The sequence below is a fragment of the Ipomoea triloba genome, chromosome 8, assembly GCF_003576645.1.
Source record: "Ipomoea triloba cultivar NCNSP0323 chromosome 8, ASM357664v1".
NCBI lineage: Eukaryota > Viridiplantae > Streptophyta > Magnoliopsida > Solanales > Convolvulaceae > Ipomoea > Ipomoea triloba.
Window position 1 is genome coordinate 3,940,487 of NC_044923.1, and position 22,318 is coordinate 3,962,804.

At 31.8% G+C, this 22,318-nt stretch overlaps 1 protein-coding gene across 1 annotated transcript; it reads left to right on the top strand.

Moving 5' to 3' along the window:
• The first annotated feature begins 10,214 nt into the window (after nt 1-10,214).
• LOC116026762 (probable isoaspartyl peptidase/L-asparaginase 2) lies at nt 10,215-13,002 on the top strand. Its single transcript, XM_031268144.1, has 4 exons — nt 10,215-10,466; nt 10,966-11,199; nt 11,980-12,066; nt 12,338-13,002. The coding sequence occupies exons 1-4, from the start codon at nt 10,230-10,232 to the stop codon at nt 12,836-12,838; spliced, it is 1,059 nt and encodes a 352-aa protein (XP_031124004.1). The 5' UTR covers nt 10,215-10,229; the 3' UTR covers nt 12,839-13,002.
• The last annotated feature ends 9,316 nt before the right edge of the window (nt 13,003-22,318 follow it).

Genomic DNA, 22,318 nt, shown 5'->3' on the forward strand with positions numbered 1-22,318 from the left:
GGCCATCTTTAGTAAATTTGGAAGCAATATCCCACCAAATCTAATGGTAATCTTTAGTTATTCTTTGGAAGAGGGAATTCCAGCTTAACTTAGATATCGACTATTGTGGCATTATTATATATATATATATATATATATATATATATATATATATATATATATATATATATATATATATCTTTTTAATTTTTTATACATTACGTGCTTAACTTTTATTTAGTTACCACAATTAGTCATTCATCTGCTTTCAAAAAAGAAAAAAAAAAAAAAAGTCATCCATCTAAAATTTGATCATTTATCGTTTAATAAAGAGGGCTAAAAAAAAATCATTAATTTTGCCTCTGATCTATATATAACTTATCTTCTTCTCTTGTAAACTATTGTAGTTAAATGATAAAATTACATATTAATTATTTTTATTACATAGCTAAATTGAATAACAAAATTTTAAAATAAAAACTAATTGTGACAATAAGCAAATGAAAACCAATGATATAATGTTATAAAATTAGAAAAGCTAATTGGGACATAATCACAATGCAAAAGAAAGTAAATTATATATATATTATTTTTTCATGCAATTTGATTCATCCGGGCCAGTCTCTTGTATATATGGGTGACAGTTTTTCAAAATTTTCTGCACTGACTAATCCTCAGGATAAAAAGCCCTGAAAACAAGCATTAGTGCACTAACACTTTAATAAAAGGTCATTATGAAGTGATAGAATACATCTTACTAGATCTTCAACTATACATCTGTACTCAAAAGGTAAAAAGAAAATAAAAAAAAGAAAAAGAAAAAAAAAACTATTCAAATGATAAGGTTAGTTTGAAAACTTGGAAAATAATTTTAAGGAAATGACTCATTTTTTGGAATATAATTTAATTTTTTAATGTTTGGGTGAAGGTCAGAAAATTACCATTTTCTATTTTTTTGAAAGTTAAGAAATTGCATTTTTTCTATTTGGTTTATTTTCGTAAAAATTAACATATTATTTGTTATATAATAATAATAATAATAATAATAATAATAATAATAATAATAAGCGGTTGTTGATGTGTGGCAGTGGTAGTGTGGTAGTGGTGGTGTTATGGTAGTGGTAATGGTAGCCATGTTTGTGGTGGTGGCGCTGATAATAATAATCTTGAAAATAAGTTTGAAAAGAAACGAGGGAGAAAATAAATACGAGAACATAACTAATTTGGAAAATGTTTTCTGACTAAAAGCTTAGAAAGACATTTTACGTCAAATTTGACATTTTTTCCGTTGACCATAGTGAATATTTTTCTTTTATTTTCCTTGAATACCCAAACACAGAAAAATATGGAAAATATATAACTCCCGAAAATAATTTTCTGGGTTTCTAATCGGACGCTTAATTCAATCACGTTATTTGAGTTTCACTTGAATATTCTCAATATTTTTAAAAAAATAAATAAATAGTTGTAATAGTAAGCATTTTATGACAAAATATTGTAACAAAACCGAATATTATATTTTAATTATGGCTATTTATAATATATAAATATAAATGTATAAGTTAAATTAGTCATACTATTGATGTGATTATACAAGCAAACACATTTATTTTCTAACCCTAAAAGACCATAACAACAACTTTGGTTCACCCTCTTGAGTGTTTAGTGATCCTATTTGACCATTTTAAGCACCTAACAATCTCATCCCGCAATAGTAATCCTCCAAGTATGTATGCTCGTTTCTTGATCGACCCTGAACGACCATGACGGGCACTATGGTTGACCCTCTTGAGTGTTTGGTGATTCTGTCTAGCCCTCCCAAGCATCTAGGCTTAGCAATCTTATCCCGCGATAGTGACCCTACAAGCGCCATATCACCTTATCACATTAGCCTCAATCAACTCCATATGGACATGCATGTGACATAGTCGTGATCGCCCACGCCCGTGCTATCCTGCTTCCTGCCTATCATTGACATATTCTCAACATATGTCCCATGGGGTATCCTATAAATTAAATACCAACATGCCCTCAATAAAAGAGACTTTTGAAATTCGACACTTTCTTAGTATTGTTGTTAGGTTCCCGGCCTAACTTTCCTATTGCTCATTAGCACAATCCATATATATTGTAATTTACATTATCAACTATATATAAAATATATTTATAAAAAAATTATCTTTCTTGTTTTTTATGCTTGTTAATAACAAAATTATCTTTCTTGATTCAACTTGAATAAACCAATACTGCAAGTGTGTTGGCTGCATGCATGGTATTTATATATAATTGCATGTTGCCACCTCTAAGGCCGTGACCAAATATTCCAAAGTTTGATTGCCCTAAAATAATACTGCTTGATAGCTCGTGCAACAATGTCGCAGAAGACAAAAAACATCCTTGTATATATATTCATGAATCTTTTACTCCTCGGCCACTCCATCAAAATACTGTAATAAATAAATATTATTTAACATTTTAACCGCAGCCACTATGTCGGTTGTGATATTGTTTTTTTAATCAGATTCTCTCGTAAAACAAAACGACCACCAGTGGTTTTAACTTTTTACAGAGTATATTCTTACGGAACCAAAACACAAAATTGCTAGAAGTGGACATTTGCATGTGCAGAGTTCGCAGTTTCCAATAGAGAAAACTAGAAAAAAAAAATAGATAAATATAAATATAAATATTTTTTTATAAAGATAAATATAATATTAATAATATCTCACCCTAAATCTTATTAACTATTAAGCTTATGCCACTCAAATCAAGAACCTAACAGCACCATGAAAGCTAGGCCTTAACATCAACTTAAATATTATCACATAATTTCTTATAAAATTGACGTGACACCATAAATTAGTCTTGTTCAATCAAGTTTCGATTGATTCGGAAAAATATCAGGTTGCAAAATATGGTATTATTATTATTCAAAACTATATATTAGATGGTACAAATTTAGACACAAAAGTATTGATTGGTATACCATTGTTGATTTAAAAATGGAACATTATGTCTTTTTCTGTGAATGAAAAGGTTGTAGAAAATATCAAGGATAGATTCTCCGCATTATATATATTACTACTCTACTAACGATAACAATAGTGCTACATTATGATTAATTAATAGAATTTTATATATGTGCCATTGTTCAGGTGAGTTCACCCTTTTTGAATTACAAAGAATTATAGACAATCAACGGTATTATAATTCAGTAAATATTAATTTGACTCCATAATATATTAATTATTAAATTAGAAATATAATTAATACCTACTTCTTAGCTATAATCTTAGGATAATTAATGTTTTGGGGCGCATAAAGCGGCATGTACTGATGACATATTTTGCACAGAATAAGGATAGGTATCTAAAAAGGTCTGATAGATTAGATCCCTGAGTTTGTGATGAAACCTAACAAAGGAACCGATAAAAGAAATTCTTTTATATCGGAGTTTGATTCGTTAATCATAAGGATAATAGGAGTGTTATCATAACAGTTAGCAAATTCTTTTATTTAGTAATATAAAATTCTAAATTTTATGTTGATTGGTGGAAAAAAAATGTTTTTTTTCAGGATTTTAATTTCAATATTACGAAAAAATCGATCCTTAAACTTCTTATGTATTTTAATTCTTAAAAATTTTGACCATCCAAACAGTAAAATATTATTAAAATGTTTTTATTTCCTTTGTATGAATTCCATTTGACGGAGTATATATAAATAATTATGTGGTACGTTTTATGGCTGCAAATAAAATTAGTGTCATTTTCTGATGTGTATGCACAGGTCTTACTAGGGAAGGAAAGGAAACTTGATGTGTTGTTAGTCAAATGTGCTCTCTGCATCGTCTTCCACATTCAACACAATTATTATGCAAAAGGGGATGAGTTCTGAGGTGTTAACGTGCAAACAAATCTGCTCTGTTCATCTACGGATAATCAAATGCTGAAAATTAATGAAAAAAGAGAAAATATGCGGTGACATTTTTGTAATTACGATTGTGCATTTATAAATGTTTGACAGTGCATTTAAAAATGCTTTCAGTGCATCGAAAGGCACTACTTCATTCTTATCACCTTCCTCCTTTGTGTCACCACAAGAATTTTGAAATTCACTTTCAATTATCTACAAATGCACTGTCAAACATTTCTAAATGCACAATCATAAAATCAATGAAAAGGGAAAAAAATATGGTGGCATTTTTGTAATTTTCTGTAATTACGATGGTGCATTTAGAAATGCTTAACAATGCATTCGCTTGTGCGCACCTGCATTCCAGCTCAAGGTTGCTGGAAAACATTTTTAAAAAATGAAATTATTTTTATAAACATAATAATTATAAAATTGATTCTATTTTTTTTTTAGGGAAAATGACACTTTTCCCCTCTATGTTATGTGCATATAGCACTTTTTCCCCCTATGTTATTAAAGTGGTAGTTTTTACCCCTGAAATGTTAAATTGACATTGTTAACCTTAAAAATAATTATTTCATTTATTATTCTTCTCCAACAAATTATTACTTATATGTATGGATGATCACGATTCGGTTCGAACCTAACCAAACACTGTAGCAATCACACCGAAATAGTATGGAGGTTCTGGTTACGATTCAGAACAGAAAAAATAAAATTAAATAATTGTTGAACCGTGAACCGGAACTTAACCACAGTCATATATAGTGAAAATGATCAAACACTTATTTTGATAAATCAGTACGATTCGGTTCCAATTTCGATTTTGAACCACCAATCAAAACTTATTTATTTATTTATTTATTTTTATAATTTTATTTCTTATTTAAAAATAGTCTAAATTCAAAAATTATTTTATTTTATTTTTTCGGTTCTGAATCGTAACCATAATCGTCTATACTATTTAAGTTCAATTGCTACAGTGTTCGATTAGGTTTGTATCGAATTGTGATCTTCCATACATATTAGTAATAATTGGTTGGAGAATAAAAATAAATGTAATAGTTAGTTTTAAGGGCAAAAATGTCAATTTAACATTACAGGGGAGAAAACTATCACTTTAATAACACAGAGGGGAAAAGTGCTATAAGCACATAACATAGGGGAAAAAAGTGTCATTTTCTCTTCTTTTTTATTTTATTTATTAAAACCATCGAAAATTAATTTTCCTGATAATGAATATCTTCTATTAGTCCTTACTTTTCTAAGAAAAATCACTTTTCCATTTAATCTTTCCCCAATCCTAACACAAAGGAATAGTGACAATAAATAACGAGATGCCATTAAGTGCTGTAATTGAAATGAATACAATTCAAATCCCTAGCCTTAATTTTTAACGAGGATGAATCGTAATAATATTAAATATATTCCATATTTAATAATTTAAAAAGTTTTTTAAACGCGTAAATATGATATGGGAAACAGCATCGTGACGAATCTAAATTTGTTATATATATATATATATATATATATATATGCATTTAAAACTATTCGTGAGGGACAAATTTAAGTTTAATTGGTGGGTAAAAATAGCATTTAATGTTGAGACATTCAGACATTGATTACAAGTTGGTTACATGCATTCAAAGAGTCTTTCTGAAGAAGAAGGTCAAGTTCAAGGTTGTACACATCATATCATCATCCGAAAACATTCATGCATGTTCCAAGAACAGATTTAGACACGCAGCTGCTATGAATTCAAAGATTGTATCCTCCAAATTTTTTCTTTTCAAAGTACTTGGTCAAGCGGCCCTGAATGGATGGTCGAGTAGGTAGAGCATAAATTTCATACTAGAAGATTGGTTACATATTTGATTTTTGTCAATATTTTCTCGGTCAAATCCGTTGCATAGGTATCAGAAGTTAGAGAGCCGAGCGAGTCCAGCATCTTGCCACTGAAACGTGGCACTGACTGTCACACAAGTATTAAAAATAAAAAATAAAGGTACGTCTTTTCTATTAGCTATAGTTGACTTAGTGGTGAGTGTTTAATCTTAGCAATTGGTATCAGAGCATAACAGAGTCTTCCTAGTGTGATTTGTCTCTTTTGTATGGCTGTGAATTTCCCTAAAACTGATCATATGTATGCAACGACATTTGTGAGAGGGTTGCTCCCATATGACACTCGACCAAGACTCGACTAGATTTATTTTACCCTCAGAAATGGATGCCAATGCAATATTAGAAAAAATCTTTATTTTAAATATGGTTGAACACAAAATAATACAACTAACCTTGCAAGAAATCATGGATTAGTATATGCAGGCTATGGTAGATTGAACAGGCACATCATCTTGACTCCATAGTCCATACTAATCCAATTAAACCATGCACGTAAGAGAGGTTGCACCAAGCGTTTAATTTGTTTAAACAAATTATTTTTGGTATTCATTAACTAATTATTTGTGTAATGTAATATACTGAAAGAAAAATGTTAACAAGTTTTAGTCTTTGCGCTTGTTAAAAAATCCAAGTTATACTATAATACGATTCAATTCTCTTACATTTTTCAAGTAAGTGCAAAGAATGAAGATCCTCTTAAATGAATTGAATTAAATACAATATCTATTATAAAATCTTTCACGCTAAAGATTATTATTATTATTTTTTTTTTTGAATACTACTAACTCTATTATTTGATAGCAAAGAAAGTTCATGATTTTTTACCTATTTATAAGGTAAGGGTCTTTGTATTAATGGAAATATATATTATTCCTTGAAATTACTTTATTTATTTTGCAATTTCAAGGAATAATATATATTTCCATTAATAAAGTAAAAACATATATATTAGCATAATATATTTTCATCTAAGAATACAGTATCAGTTATTTACTTATTTATTTTTATTAATAGACGGCGGATACCCGCGGGTATTAATAGACGGCGGATACCCGCGGGTAGCAGCGCCACTAGTAGCCGCCTAGCTACGACGGCGGATATATATATAGACGAAGTCCTGACCCGTGACGCTTTGTCTACCTCTCATTTCCTTCTATTCTTTATTTCTTTCAACTTCTTTATGCTGCATACTTTTGTGGTAGTGTGCCTCAAATCTATAATATATTATTTTGTAAACTATCTAAAATCTATTTGTATTCTTATTTATATTTGAGTCCATTTTGTACGTTATTTTACTTTTAGAATGCGTTCGAAAATAAAAAAAGTGACTTAAAACATTTTTATTTCCCGTATTTAGTTGCATTCTAGAAAATTGTTTTTGTGTGTTTGGTTCATTTTTTAAAAAATAAGAAAAAATTGCAAAATTTTAATTGTTATTAACTAAAGAATTTTTTATAACAGCTATGTTTTGTCCAACTATTTTTTTTCCAAATAAAGACAAAAAAGAGTACTTGTTTCTACTGGTTTTCGACGGAAACCAGTACAACCCAGATTGGTTTTCATCGAAAATAAGTAAATATTGATGGAAACCAATCTAGTTTGTACTGGTTTATGACGAAATCAGTCTGGCTTGTACTGATTTCTCGCGGAAATCGGTCTAATTTCGTTGAAAACCAATCAAGGTAGAGAGCGAAGGATGGCGGAAAAAAAGCAGAGGAAACATTTTCAGAAGAAAGTAGAGGAAGCATTCTCGGAAGAAGTCATGACGAAGAAGGAGTTTGGATCCGAAAAATGACTTCTCCCGAAAAAAGGGGAAGTCATTTTCTCTATAAAGCCCAAGTTATTTTTCCAACCAGAAATCATTTTCTGTTGACTTCAATTTTTCATTCTCTCCCAAACACTAGAAATTTAGAAAATGATTTTAAGAAATCATTTTTCGGGTTTTTACACACACCATTAATTTTATTAAGTTTTAAGATTTTAAATCTACTACTATATGTGATAAGAGATAGAGATTGAGATGAAACACAAGGGTTTAGTCATTTAGGGTTTCAAACACATAGAAATGAAATTTGAATTATTATTGTTGTTTGCTTAACTACTTTTGACTTTACGAATGATATCTAAATTTGTAAGGAATGACTTTCACTATCATCGTTATCATTCTTGACGAATACGTATTGTACTCTCTAAAGAAAAGAGAGAAAAAAAAAAGAGAGTTAATTTCACTTTTGATTATAGATTTATAGATGTTAGTCGATTTTATTATTTTTTTTCTTTCAAAATATCCTATTTGATTTTAATATTATTGTGACATGACAATTTTTTGTCCTTTGTCAACAAAACTGTTTAAATGACGTTAAATACAATGAAATTTTGGTCTATTTAATTCTAAGTGTGACGTCTTTTTCCCTTTTTTATCCTATATTTATATGTTTTAGAAAAAAAAACTAAAAGTAAAATAACACATATAAATCTAGAACTAAAAAAAAAAAACTTAACATTTAAAATGACATAAACCAAAATGTCTTTATATTTAACTCTACTTAAACGATTTTATTAACAGATAATAATACATAATAATGTCACAATAATATTAAGATCAAATAAGAATCCTTTTAAAAAATTAAAAATTAAAAATAAACCGCTATTTATAAATCTAAAGTCAAAAAAAAAAAAGAATTTATCCAATCCAAAATATCTTCCATATATTACAATTGCCATCACCTCATCTGTCCTAACAAAAAAGGGATGAAAAGAAAAACGTTGTATTTCGTTTCAATTGCTGCCCTAAGACTCATTGGAAATTGAGTCATCATTTAAAAAATAAAAAGTATCTATTTTCCTTTTTTTTTTTTTGGAAAATAAGTATCTATTTTCCTTTATTGAAGATAAAATAAATTAAACATGAATTAAGATGCACATTGTGAATTGAGCCACTCTTAAATATTTATTCTGAGATTATTTTAATGTACTCAAAAATTCATTTTTATTAAGTAATATACTAAAATGAATCTTCAAAAAATAAACAAGTAGTACACTAAAACTGAATTCATATGTCAATAGTCTATTTTGCTATGTAAATCATGATTTCCTGGCAGAGTTTAACTCAATTGTTTAAGAATTACCTTGGATGTCTTACTTTACCAGCAATGTGGAGACAATTCCAAGTAAAGACATGAAGGGTCAGAGACCCAAAACTTAAAAATTTTGATAACAAATCTCACATATTTAAAAAGGACATGATACACAGACCACAATATAACAATTGTGAGGATGATAAGGTACAAAAGATTGGGTCGTTTTCGCAATAAGAAAATGTATACCAGCGGACAAAGTCGATTAAGAAAACACATTGTGCAAAGAGGTTGGGTACATACATAATACATACAGACTCCTAAATTATGGGATGTTGTGAGGTCGATTTATTTGATTGTAACATTATTTGTAATGGAATCTTATTTGGTCCCAGCACTCGATCTGGAATCTGCATAAGATGCACCTTCCCTATCATCAATCAATTTTGTTAAAGCAAGCCCCTTTTTCATCCTATGGCTATGGATTGTTTATATGTACGTATGTCTATATAATCATGTAATTGGTTATATATGAATCTGCTATTAATTAATTATTTTGTATGGACTAGATTTTCATGATTCGAGAACTGATTCGAACTATAATAAGGATAGGGTTGTAGTACGAAAATTAAAGGACGTATGATTGGTAGAAATATATGAGTATCGTATCATATATGAGAAATGGAGGGTTTAGATTCATCGTAAATAATGCTTTTTTAAGTTATTTCAATTTGGACTGATATTATGCAATTTTAATGATTTTTGGCTTTTTGCATATGTATATGGAAATGGGAAGCAAAATATGGGAACGAATTATCAAATATTTCAAAGAAAAAATCTTTCTTTAATGGAAAAAACACTATTCCTTGATAAATTTTGATGAATTAATGATCATTTTGGTCTATCGATTATGCTGTAATTATTAAATTCATCATCGAATATTAATTTTGACCAATTAAATCCTCAAGTATTGATTTCGTAATTATTAAATTAATTATAAATCAATAATTGAAGATTCGATTGATCAAAATTAATAATCAAAAAATAATTTGATAAATACGACATACTTTAGGACTAAATCAGTTAGGAATTCAATTTTGATGCATCATAAATATTGGAAGATAAATATGAATTAAAAGATTGAAAAATTCATACGTGGCAATTGCATCATCGGAGAAATCACACGTGCACAATACCCGCGACAGGTGAAGATGTGTCAGATGAACGGTTTTAATGAAGCGCGTGGTTGGTACAGGGTTGAATTAAACGCAAAATTCCGAAAATGGGCTTGATTATTCCAAATATTTACAAATTACACCCCGCCACCTTGTCTATATTTAGGGCGGGTGTGAAGCGATGGCGAAACAAAGCAGCGCACAGAAATCATTAGCGTCAGGGCGGAGAGATTCAGAGAGAAGAGAAGAGATAAAAATGGGCGGTTGGGCTATAGCGGTGCACGGCGGCGCTGGCGTTGACCCTAACCTCCCACTCGAACGCCAAGAAGCAGCCAAACAACTCCTAACTCGCTGCCTCAATCTTGGCATCTCCGCCCTCCGCGCATCTCTCCCCGCCATCGACGTCGTCGAACTCGTCGTACGTTTCTCTCTCTCTCCTCTTTTCCGATCACCATTTCCGCCGCCCTGTTTTCTCGGATTTTTTTACGTTAATTTGATTTACATTAGGTTTCCCCTATTTTGTCGGGTTTCTACTGTTCCATGAAATATTTAATAATTATCCTAAATATATTTTTAAAAAATTATTTAATACATAAAATTCGTTCCCGGTAGACATAATCGAGTCACACTCAATATGGTAGGCTCTCATATTTAGTGGGCCCCTAAGTCCGTGACCTGTCAAACATGAGGAATGTAAAAAGGAAAAATGAAAAAATTATTATTATTATTACTAGTAAATTACCTATGCGATGCACATTATGCATGAAGAGTTAGGTGGTAGTTGTAAAGTAAATAATTATTATTATTATTAATTTTTTTTGCATGTAATTTGGACGTTAAGGATTGAGGCATTAAATCCCAACCGTATAATAAATTTTGATGGTGAAAAATGTAAAATGTGTTTTGTGGTTTTGTAGGTGCGAGAACTGGAAACTGACCCATTCTTCAACTCCGGGCGTGGATCTGCGCTGACGGAGAAAGGTACGGTGGAGATGGAAGCCAGCATCATGGACGGGGAAGGTCGCCGGTGCGGCGCCGTTTCCGGCGTCACCACCGTGAAGAACCCCATCTCGCTGGCTCGCCTCGTCATGGACAAGTCACCCCACTCTTACCTGGCCTTCTCTGGTGCCGAAGAATTTGCTAAAAAACAGGTTCATTTAATTTTAGTAATAAATTTGATAGAATTAATATTTATTATTAAAAAGAAAAATAAAAACTGTTGAGATAAATCAGCAAGACTATTGACTTTTTTTGTGAGGTCATAGATTCAAGATTTCACGTGTACATATCAGCATGTTTATCAACCTATTTAGAAGATCTTTCAAGTGAATTTAATTATTTATTAAATGGCAAAAACTTGTGTGAGACCGTCTCACGATGAGTCGGGTCGGGTCATTGTGTAAATGTAACACTTATACGCACAAATGTCATACTTATATGCTCAAATGCAATACTAAATGTAATACTTTTATGGAAAAATGTAACACTTTTAAATTTTGATTTAAAAGTGTTACATTTTTCCTCAAAAGTATATTATATTTTCCCTTATAAGTAAGGGAAACTTGTCAACATTACTTATTATGAAAAATGTAATACTTTTTCTCTTATAAGTAACAAAAATTGTATTCCTGATTAGTATTATATTTGAGCATATAAGTGTGACATTTGCATGGTGCTTCGACCCGACCCGACCCGTCTCACGAATAAGGATCCGTGAGACGGTCTCACACAAGTGTAACCCTTATTAAATTAATTCATTCCCTTTATATTATAATATATTTTCTTTACAAATTAAGTTCCATGTTCACTCTTACAGTCTGTTCACTTATTAATATATTAATTTGAGCTGATCAATTATAAAAATTTAAATTAATTTATTTTTTTTGTACATTATTTCTATGACCAACTGAGCTGTTGTGTGTTTTGGGTAGGGAGTGGAATTGGTGGACAATTCATACTTCATCACTGAGGACAACGTTGGAATGCTCAAATTGGCTAAAGAAGCCAACACCATCCTAGTATATTCTCTCAACACTATCTTTTTTATTAAATATTACAAGAATCTTTAATGCTTTTGTATATGTTTCGTATTATTAAAAAAAAAATTCTCATTAATATATTTATTAGGATTTTAATTTGAATGGAACAACATGTAAAGGAGTAGCGTATATATTAGTTCAGTTTGTTTAGTTTAAGTTGCCTTGTTAGATTTTGTTACTTTGTTAGAATTAGTTTCTAAGTTTTTTTTTTTTCTTTCATAAAGCATTTACTTACTATCTCTATATACAGTTCGACTACAGAATCCCGACAGTGGGATTGGAGACAACCTGCGGCGGGGCAACGGAGAGCCCAATACTGATGAACGGACTACCGATAAGCGTGTACGCGCCGGAGACGGTGGGGTGCGTGGTGGTGGACGCGCAAGGGCGGTGCGCGGCGGCGACGTCCACGGGCGGGCTGATGAACAAGATGAGCGGGCGGATCGGGGACTCGCCGCTGATCGGCGCGGGGACGTACGCGTGCGATCTCTGCGGGGTGTCGTGCACGGGGGAAGGCGAGGCCATCATACGCGGCACGCTGGCGCGTGACGTGGCGGCGGTGATGGAGTACAAGGGGCTGGGCCTCCAGGAGGCGGTGGATTTCGTGGTGAAGAAGCGGCTGGATAAGGGTTTCGCCGGGATGATTGCGGTGTCGAATAAGGGGGAGGTGGCTTATGGGTTTAACTGTAATGGCATGTTTAGGGGGTGCGCTACTGAAGATGGGTTCATGGAGGTGGGGATTTGGGACTGAATTGAAGCTCGATCTGCCATTGTTGTTATCGTCTCTTTCTTCGCGTTTATGTTGATCTTGATTTTGGTAGCTGCTTTTGCCTGCATGCCTGCCTAGTGGCTGCCCTTTTGTTAATAAACTTGTGCTGATTTAATGAAAATTAGCAATGGTTTTTATTTGTTTCATTCTTATTATTGTTAATTAATAACTACTAAATCATAGCATGGTTATCTGATCTATATATATAGTTTAGCAGCAGATATGCCATGGGACTAGGTATTATTCTTTCTCGGTTGATTCTGCCAAGCTCATTCCCTTGGCTATGATTTCGTTGGATAGTAGACATGGACAGGGAAAATCTTGTTAATTCATTCATGCGCGTCACTAATTAGATGACACGGCATTTGGCTACCTTAAGAGAGTCCGTTACTTCCGCCTTTTACCCGTCGCGTTGGGTTGAATTTCTTCACTTTGACATTTAGAGGACATTTAGAGTTGTGTTAGCATCCACAAAGACCATCATATCACAATGCTTTGTTTTAATTTTTCTTTGTCCGTACGAGTTCTGAGTTGACTGTTCAACGTTGGGAAAGACTCCCGAAGGAGCCGTTTCCAGTCCGTCCCCTGATTGGCACGCGACGACTTGCTCTCGCCGCTGTAGCAGCTCGAGCAATCCGCCGAATGACTGATAATTTCAGGATTATATGAGTTCAAATCATGAATTGAATTTAATGTATTTAATTTGTTTATAACCTAGACTCGAGTGTTATAACTTATAATAGTAATATTTGTCATAGACAAAAATAAAGTAGTATGTTTATTTTAATAATATTTAATTACATTGGTGATAAAATTATTGAAAAAAGAAATAATATAGATCCTCTAAATGTACTAGATAATTTTAAAAAAATTTAATTGGAGCAGTAAATTGTACTCGTCTTGCATTCCCCACAAGGCAAAAGGAATAACATTTTGGCATTTTTGGGACATATTTCAAGAAAACATAAATGACATTTTCTGACTAGCTAGAGAGCATTAAATGTACAATGTTATTAATTTTTATTTTTATTCTTTTTAAAAAAAAGTCTTTATAAAGGAGTTAATATAATTCTCTTGATTACTGTGCTTTTATTCAATTAGGTCCCCAATTGTATCCTCATTTTTTTTACTATCAAATTTCGTTAATTATGTTTCCTCTTTCTATTTAGTTCTTGAGGATATTAGGAAATTAGCTATGCAATTTTTCAATATTAATTTTATGATTGTTTTACAAACATGATAGTTCATTTGATCGCTCGGAAAACATGTTTCTTTGCTGATTATAGGGAGTGAATGTTTCACCTTCCCGTTTTCATTTCTGATGTAATTTTTCAAGAAGCTATTTAATATATAGTTGTTTGTTGTTCAAAAAATTATCAAATTTCGTGATATGTTAATTGATTTATCATATACTACTGTCAAAATCAAGAGCATTATTATCTTTTCCTTATAAAGGGAAACAATGAAATAGAACAGGGAAGCGTACAAATATAAAAAGTGTGTATGAGTGTGTCTGCAGATCAGTAATTCTAGTCTTTTTTTTTTTTTTTTTTTTTTTCAGACATCTTATGTTGATACTAGTTTTATTATAGCATGATCATATTTGGTCATTCGTCAATAAACATATTTAAATGACATTAAATACGAGAGCATTTTGACCTTTTGATACATAGTAGGTTGACCCGCTATAGTTTATTTTATTTTTATTTTTATTTTTGAATAAATCCCTAATATATTCTTGAGTAGAGTCCTTTTTCTTCTTCGCCAAGCACCTTGTGACCCGCTTTAGTATGTGTTTCATCTCAACTAAAAGTCTAAACTAGTAGGTAGACTGCACATTTATGTTTATATATTATTTATGCTCAACAATGATATCCGCATCACACGTCACAGTAGTATGATTTCGTATTCTTCAAATAATGAGAACTCAATCCATCATATTGTGGATAGGTTGCAAAAGGCCCAAGCAATTGGCCTGGCACCAATAGTGGGTTATAAAATGAATAATGGTAGGTAGTAAGATGGTGGTATATAAACTAATATGCTCATAATATATATATATATATATATATATATATATATATATATATATATATATACACACACCAAAATTCTTGAAATCAAATGGCATTTAGCATTGTTAAGCCATCCCTAAGGAAGGCGGTATAAAACACCAAAACGGTGGAGCATTTGATGCAAATCTTTTTCAAAGAAGGTGTCAAATGCTGAATCATTTTAACGTTAAAATAACAGTGTTGCGCTATATATAATGTCTAAAATTATTCCATACCATCTTATTTCTAGAAATTTGAAATTTATATTTTAAAATATGTCTTGCTTGTTAGCAAGGATCTTCCAATTAAGATCTATAATTCGATATATAACAATAGGTCAATAGGGGAGAGGTGAATGGATGGACGGTTTAAAAAAAAATTATAAGTATTGAAATTACACTATGTTATCAAGCGTGCACACACACCCAAAAAAAAAAAAAAAAAGATTGCACTTTGTTTCGGGGGTATATTGAACGATTAGCATATTTTGAGCTCCTGAAATGCATTCAAAATTTTACCAAAAAAAAAAAAAAAAGATACGCTGCCAATTTTTTTTAGTTAAGATTAATGTAGGTGTCTTGAATGGCAGGCAGACTGCAAAACAAACTCACAATGATAATCCAATTTAGTCATCAAAAAGCCAAAATCAAGCAGAGTAAAGATGCTGAAAATCCACACAACCATTAAATGTACATTTGATAAACCATGTAATACTCATATAAAAGAGGAACTCTATATGAGAAAGTGCTAAACATGTGCTATAAGTGATTTTATCAACTTTTTTGCAGCTTCACATTTAGCATATTCCTTTGCGGACAACAAATACACTCCATATTGCCATACTCTACAATATATCAGAGATGTTAGTAGTTCCTAAGTTGGCCGACATTATATCAAACCAAATATCTAACTTTTTTTTTTCCTTTTTAGTACTACTGACTCTATTATAATGTAACCAAATATCTAACTTCTAATTAAGCAAGCTAGTCACACATTGTAAACAACTAAATGAAACTGGTTTTTAAAGAATGCCCTCTTTAACGTATACATATAACAAGTCACTCCTTCTTTCAATTCATGTATTAATTTTTCTTTATCAGCGTGAAATACTTCAAGTCTCTAAAAAAAACCTGATATTCTCTTAACCAAAATACACTCCTTTGATGCTTTAGCTATTGCTTCAATTGAGCCAATCACTTATTTGGCAAAGTATTTTGCATAGATGCTTTAGCAAAAATAAAAATAAAAAAATAGCACAACTATTTTGTTCCCGATAAACATACACCACACTTGAACTTCTAAAAATCTGTTCATGAAAACGCCTATATTCCTGATTCCACCAAAAGATTATTCTAGGTCTCAGCAATCATTTGGTATAAATGGGGTTGGACTCCAATCCGCAAATTATAACATGGACCTTAATCTATTTTATACTGTAGATTCTAATTTAAAACGTATTTCAAATTATGTACATAGTCGATGTATTATGTACATTCAATTAACAAATTATGTACATGTAAATAAACTGAAAGTAAATAATATATTTTTCCATAATTTTTTTATTTTTATACGAGATGGTGAAATAATGAGGCCGGTCACCGACAATAGTCCCGCAGGATATCCAAAGATCAGACCAATTAGGTAGTGCAGTGAGCTTTGGTCGGGAGACCTGTCGTGTTTGGACGCCGACAATGCCCAATAATTGAACACAATTTTTACATAACCTCTCAATAGGACCACTGTGGTATGTTAGCCACTCAACTCTCTAAGACTAACTATAACACTTAAGAATTTTGTTGAAGTTATTTTTAGGACATATAATAGTCAACTAGGAAGAAGAAATTTAAACAAAATAAAAAAATTTGTCAACAACAGAGAGTAATAGCCACTTGGCAACCGCTCTCAAAGCGCCTAGTAAACACCGTTTTACTAGGTGTAATATACAAACTTTTTTTTCTTAATTAGCGTATACGAACAACAGAGAATGACCTAGAAAAACATTGACGATACGGACATTTTGTAAGGTTTTAGGGTGGGGACGAGGAATATGTCTCCTTCCCCACTCCGCGTTATTGTCATTCCTACTCGCATTACCAAAATAAATCAAATAAATAAATAAATAAGAAATAAGAAATTATAGTGATGTTGTCACTGTTGGTCTGCTACAGTCAAGTACAGGTTCCGTATAAAATTTATGGAGTTTTGGGTCCACAAATATGTCTCTTATTGGGCCCTAGTCCAATTAATTTGGTATATGGATGGCCCATATGGAAATGCCTATTACCAACTAAAGGTCAACTCTAAAGACTTACATCTTTACCGAGTTGCCCTTTACTTTAGGTTTTTTTTTTTTAAAATAATAATAATAAATGATTATTATTCGTTGTGGAAATGCCTAGTACCAACTAAAGGTCCACAATTTTATTTTTAATTTTTTAAAAAAACACATGTTTGTATTCAACTACATTTCTAATTTATAAAATATGAAATTATTCAAAATTTAATGTGAGTGATGGCAGTTTTTTGTAATGTTGGAGTGAATATGTATGTTGTGATGGGCCAAGTAGATGTAGCATGGTGGATATAGTTAGTGGTGTGTAAAATAATCAATTATATTAATAGTTGGTTTTATGATTTTTGGGCAGTTATGGGTTGACCAACATAACTGGTCGGATAATGAAATAAAATATTAATAAGTTGAGAAAAAAATAAATTGGACACAATTTTTTAATATGGAAATAGAAAGATAAAAATTATGAGACTTTTACAGTAGTGTCAAGTTAAAATTCACTATCTTTGCAGTAATTTTGTATATGTATGTTTTTCGCATGGAAGTTCGAGATGAAGAAAAGCTTCTCATGTCTATTGATTGAGTTGTTGGAGAGACATGGAAGAGCGACGAAGAGGATTATTCTAGGATGATCTTTCTAGTCTTCGATTATAGCCTTTTATAGTGGAAAAGTAGTATTGCATATAGTAATTGGGTTTCCGTATGGCAATTGTTTATTTATGGTATAATGTAATATATTTAATGGAATGAGGAGGTGATTTAGAAAATGTAAAGATATTGAGGTAGGAATGGGTGATTTAAGAAATATTGAGATATTTAGGTAGTGGAGGAGATTTAGATTGACTTGATTATTCTTCCATAATTGTAATATCGCCATGTTATTGACTTTCTTGTAATGTTTGATTGCCACCATAAATATTACTCCATAACTTTGATTGAATTGTCATACATATTGGGGCCACCACGCCTTTTGCGACTTCATCGGGCACTTGGCAAGTCTAACGGGTAGACCACTGCGACGCCGACAACCCAAGCCCAAGTACCCCACCCAATAGAGAAAAAATATATATAGTTGTCGTGATGGGATACATAAGTAGTCAAGTAGCTAACCGTATAAATAGGTACTAACGAGAAAAAAAAAACATTAATTTTTATACATTGATATATGTAATCATAGTGGTGGTGGGGGGAGGGGAGGGGCGAGGATGGCTAGGTGGTGAAGATATATAAGTAATGGTAAATATATAGATACACAAGTGAAACAGTGATTATAAGTAAATTAGGTATGTTTGTTATACTTGAAAAAAATGAAACAAATATTTTTTAAAAAATATATTTGTTAATTTTTTAAAATAAAGATTTGTTATTTTTTATTTTCTAATTTTAAAAACATTTAGTTTTAAATACAATTTTTTATTTCAACTTTCTATTTTTCTTTTTTTTTTTTAATTAAAAAAACTCGTCTTATCAAAAAAGAAAATCCTAAATGTTTTCCAAATTTATATTGTACCACCTCTACGCCTCATAGGCTAGGAGCCTAACTAGTCAAGGACATGAGGAGTCTATTAACACTAATCATTCAAAATATGAAAGGTCTCATCTACATTTTCTTTTTAAAATTATATATTAATGTGTATTTTATTACATGACCTATAGTGTATTTTTTTTTTGGGTATAACGTTCGATATCTTCCCTGTTACAAGACTAATTTAATATTTATTTATAGTAATTCAACCTAATATGAGAGAGATTTGCACAGTTGGTCATTACAAGCAGTGGTGCAAGGGTGGACATGTTGTTTTTACAGTGTAGTATATGTCTATAGCTACGTTCTCAACCAAACTCGAATCCACCCTCTCTCACATGGGGTGCAACCAGGTGCCACTAGACCACAAGGTGTTTGGCAGGTTGTTAAACCCAAAAAAAATCATTTCCTAAGGCCCTACTAAAGTCTCCAGACTCCCTATAGTTACCATCAACCGCGATGCCATGGTTCAAGAATTTAAACTTGACCCTCTTTTGACACATGCGCGAAACAAACTGTTTAGATTAGGTCACATTACACCGACAAAATTTGACCCAAATATCTTTTACATAATATACTCACGCTGCAAAAACCTACAATCTTGCAATTTGTAGTAACAATCTACTTAGTAAGTATATATACCAATTAATTAATTATCATATGCATTTTTTTTTTCTAAAATAAAATATTAAATGTTTTAACTTCCACCTCTCACTAGTATATTGGAATTGATATTTTTCCACACATGGTCCAATGAGATAAACGCCAACTTCTCCCAACTGTAATCCAACTTGATCCAAATTTCACCACATCAACATCACATACACTAATGCTTCCAATTATCTTATCCTCTTGCTTAAGATAATTAATTGTTGTACCAAAACACTTCTACCAAAGTGCACAACCACCAAAACAATAGTCATTAACTTTTTTTATTTTATTTAATATTAAATATGGAGTAATAATTATTCCATATGTTCAAAGTTAATACTCGGAGGCATGTGTTTGGTGTGGGCCCTTCCCCCATCACCTCCATTTTAGAAAAAAAAAAAATATATATATATATATATATATATATATATATATATATATATATATTACATAATACTTTTTTTTGCCCCCATCCAAAATATTTGACACTCCTGAAATGAGTAAATGGCTAATAGACTATAGGCTATACGCCTATAGCCTATAGCTAATATGGAGTGTGTGTATATATATATAAATTAGACGGGCTGCCAGGCTAGTCAGACAATCCATCTACTCCATCAAGTTTGCGGATTAGATGGAGCAGACTAAAAAGCCTGTTATAATACGAGTTTTGATTTTTAGAGCTCACTCCTCTCTTTTGATGGGGCGGAATGGACTAAATCCATTTTGACGGCTCTACTTTCATTCCACATGAATTAATCTTGCAAGATAAGCTACGCACTTTTTATCTTCTCAACTTTTGATAGCTGTTTGAATCACGGTTCACCACAATACTATTGCTGATATAGTACTTAGGTTTCTAAGTATTGAGTTGCTAAACTGAGCTTGACAATATTGTTTGATTGAACTCGTGAGAGTTGAAAAGAACCTAATATTCCATCAACGAGAGAAAAAAAATAGGACAAAGCTACAAACAACGTCAAAGAAAATTAAAATAGGATGAAGAAATTAAGCACGTTGATTTGGAATATATTAAAGAATTTGTGGAATTCCTAAGCTAAGCTAAAGGGTGGGTCAAATCTTGAAATTTAACGACCATCCAAATCATACTTTAGTTGAAGCTACCCATCCCGCCCAATAATTAACCAAAGATTGTGACGTACAAAACTTTTTTTTATTTCGTCGCTAATTAAATATTAATCATTCAAACCCAAAATAAACTAATAATAAAATAAAACAAGTTTTTCCACTCCTAACCAAAGCAACCCAGCCAAAGGCCTTGTGGTCAAGTGGCATAACTGTGGCCCTCCCAAGTGAGAGGTCATAGGTTCCAGCTAAGGTCACAATGTAAGATTCGTCCAATACGCACTCTCGTCCATACTAAAAACATCTTTTTTTTTATCAGGTCATGAAGTGTCCTGAGTAGACCCTAACTCTCGGAAACACTTTTAAACCCATATCATACTCATACTAATCCCATTCGAATCCGACCGACCCGATTAAGGGGTAAAATACTGGTCAGATTGATTTTTTCTTATGAGAATGAGTTCAAACTCCCGACCTCAAAAAAACTTTTTTTTTTTTATAAACCCACTTGATGGGGCTCTTTGATAGTTGTAACCCACTAATGGGCTTCAACATCATGGCAAAATTATAATATACAATTTGGGGAAAAGGTGGAGACAGGAACAAGCGGCGGATTCCTCCGCCATCTTCCGCCGTTGGGAGGGGCGGTTTTTAAAAGAAAAAAATGGTGGAATAGTCAAAGAGAGAGAAAGAGAGAGAGAGTGGGGCCCAGAGAAAAAAAGGATGAAATCGATCGAATTGAAAGCAATTATCCCACGAGATGCACGACATTCACATATGCTTTTCGTCCTCTCATTTGCATGTCCCTATCCTTAACCTACGAGCGTCCAAATGGGTGGTTAACCGTCCTCCTCGTTTCTCCCTCCACAACATCATACAACTCACACAGATATTTTTGACATGTGAAACTATGGATGCTGGCGTATACTTTGTCATACATACATCTATAATTGAAGCTAAGGTCCCAGATTCATCACCCGCTTATGTTTTGTCAATGCTCCATTATCTCTAACCTAACTTCTGTCTTCCAAATGGTCCTTAGCTTGTTGGTTGTTATATATATTGTTGTATGTATTTCATGTTCTAAAAGTTTGGATTAATATGCATTTTGTGAGGTGAGACTGATCTGATTGAGTCTTAATTAGATCTGTTTGGGAGTAATTTTAATTTTTGGAGATTGTTACATATATGCGTGTGTTTGAACACCTTTATGGTTTCAAAGATAATCATATCTTATAAATTTAAATTCTTAAACATACAAGGTTGTAGATGTCAGAAAATATTCACTTTGGAATGACCAAAATAATCCAACAACTTGGCGTAAGTTAATTGCTTTAAATAGGTTTGGACATATTAGATGGCATGATAATTATTCCAATGATACTTTTCATTTATTGACTAAATCTTGAAAACATTGACACAAGATTATAGAGGCTAAACAAAAAAAAAATTATAAAATTAGCCTAATGTAGGGTTTACTCAGAACGCATATATATTTAACATTTTAAAAAAATAACAAGTATAGAGCCTATTAGGGATAACTTAAATCAAGTTGATCGAATAATTGACTTGGTAAGTACAAAGTTCTAAATTTAACACTTCGTTAGAATGGTCTATTATCAACTTGGATCACAATGTGAGTTTCACTCAAAACACATATTCGAAAGGTGAATATGAACTTTCCCGTTAATCAATGTCTGATTGGCACACATGAAATGGCTGTAACGCAGTTCCTTTATCTATTTCCTTAATTGTTGTTTGCTTCGTATTTAAGATTTGAAGAAAGTTGGCTCAAAAGTCTCTCACATTCTTATTTTTTCTCTTCAACCTGACGCCAATGTTGTGTTAGGCAACGT

Coding starts and splice junctions, on each gene's coding strand:
- LOC116026762 (XM_031268144.1), top strand. CDS start 10,230: ATGGCGAAACAAAGCAGCGCACAGAAATCATTAGCGTCAGGGCGGAGA. Junction 10,467..10,965: donor TCGACGTCGTCGAACTCGTC/GTACGTTTCTCT, acceptor GTGGTTTTGTAG/GTGCGAGAACTGGAAACTGA. Junction 12,067..12,337: donor AAGAAGCCAACACCATCCTA/GTATATTCTCTC, acceptor CTCTATATACAG/TTCGACTACAGAATCCCGAC.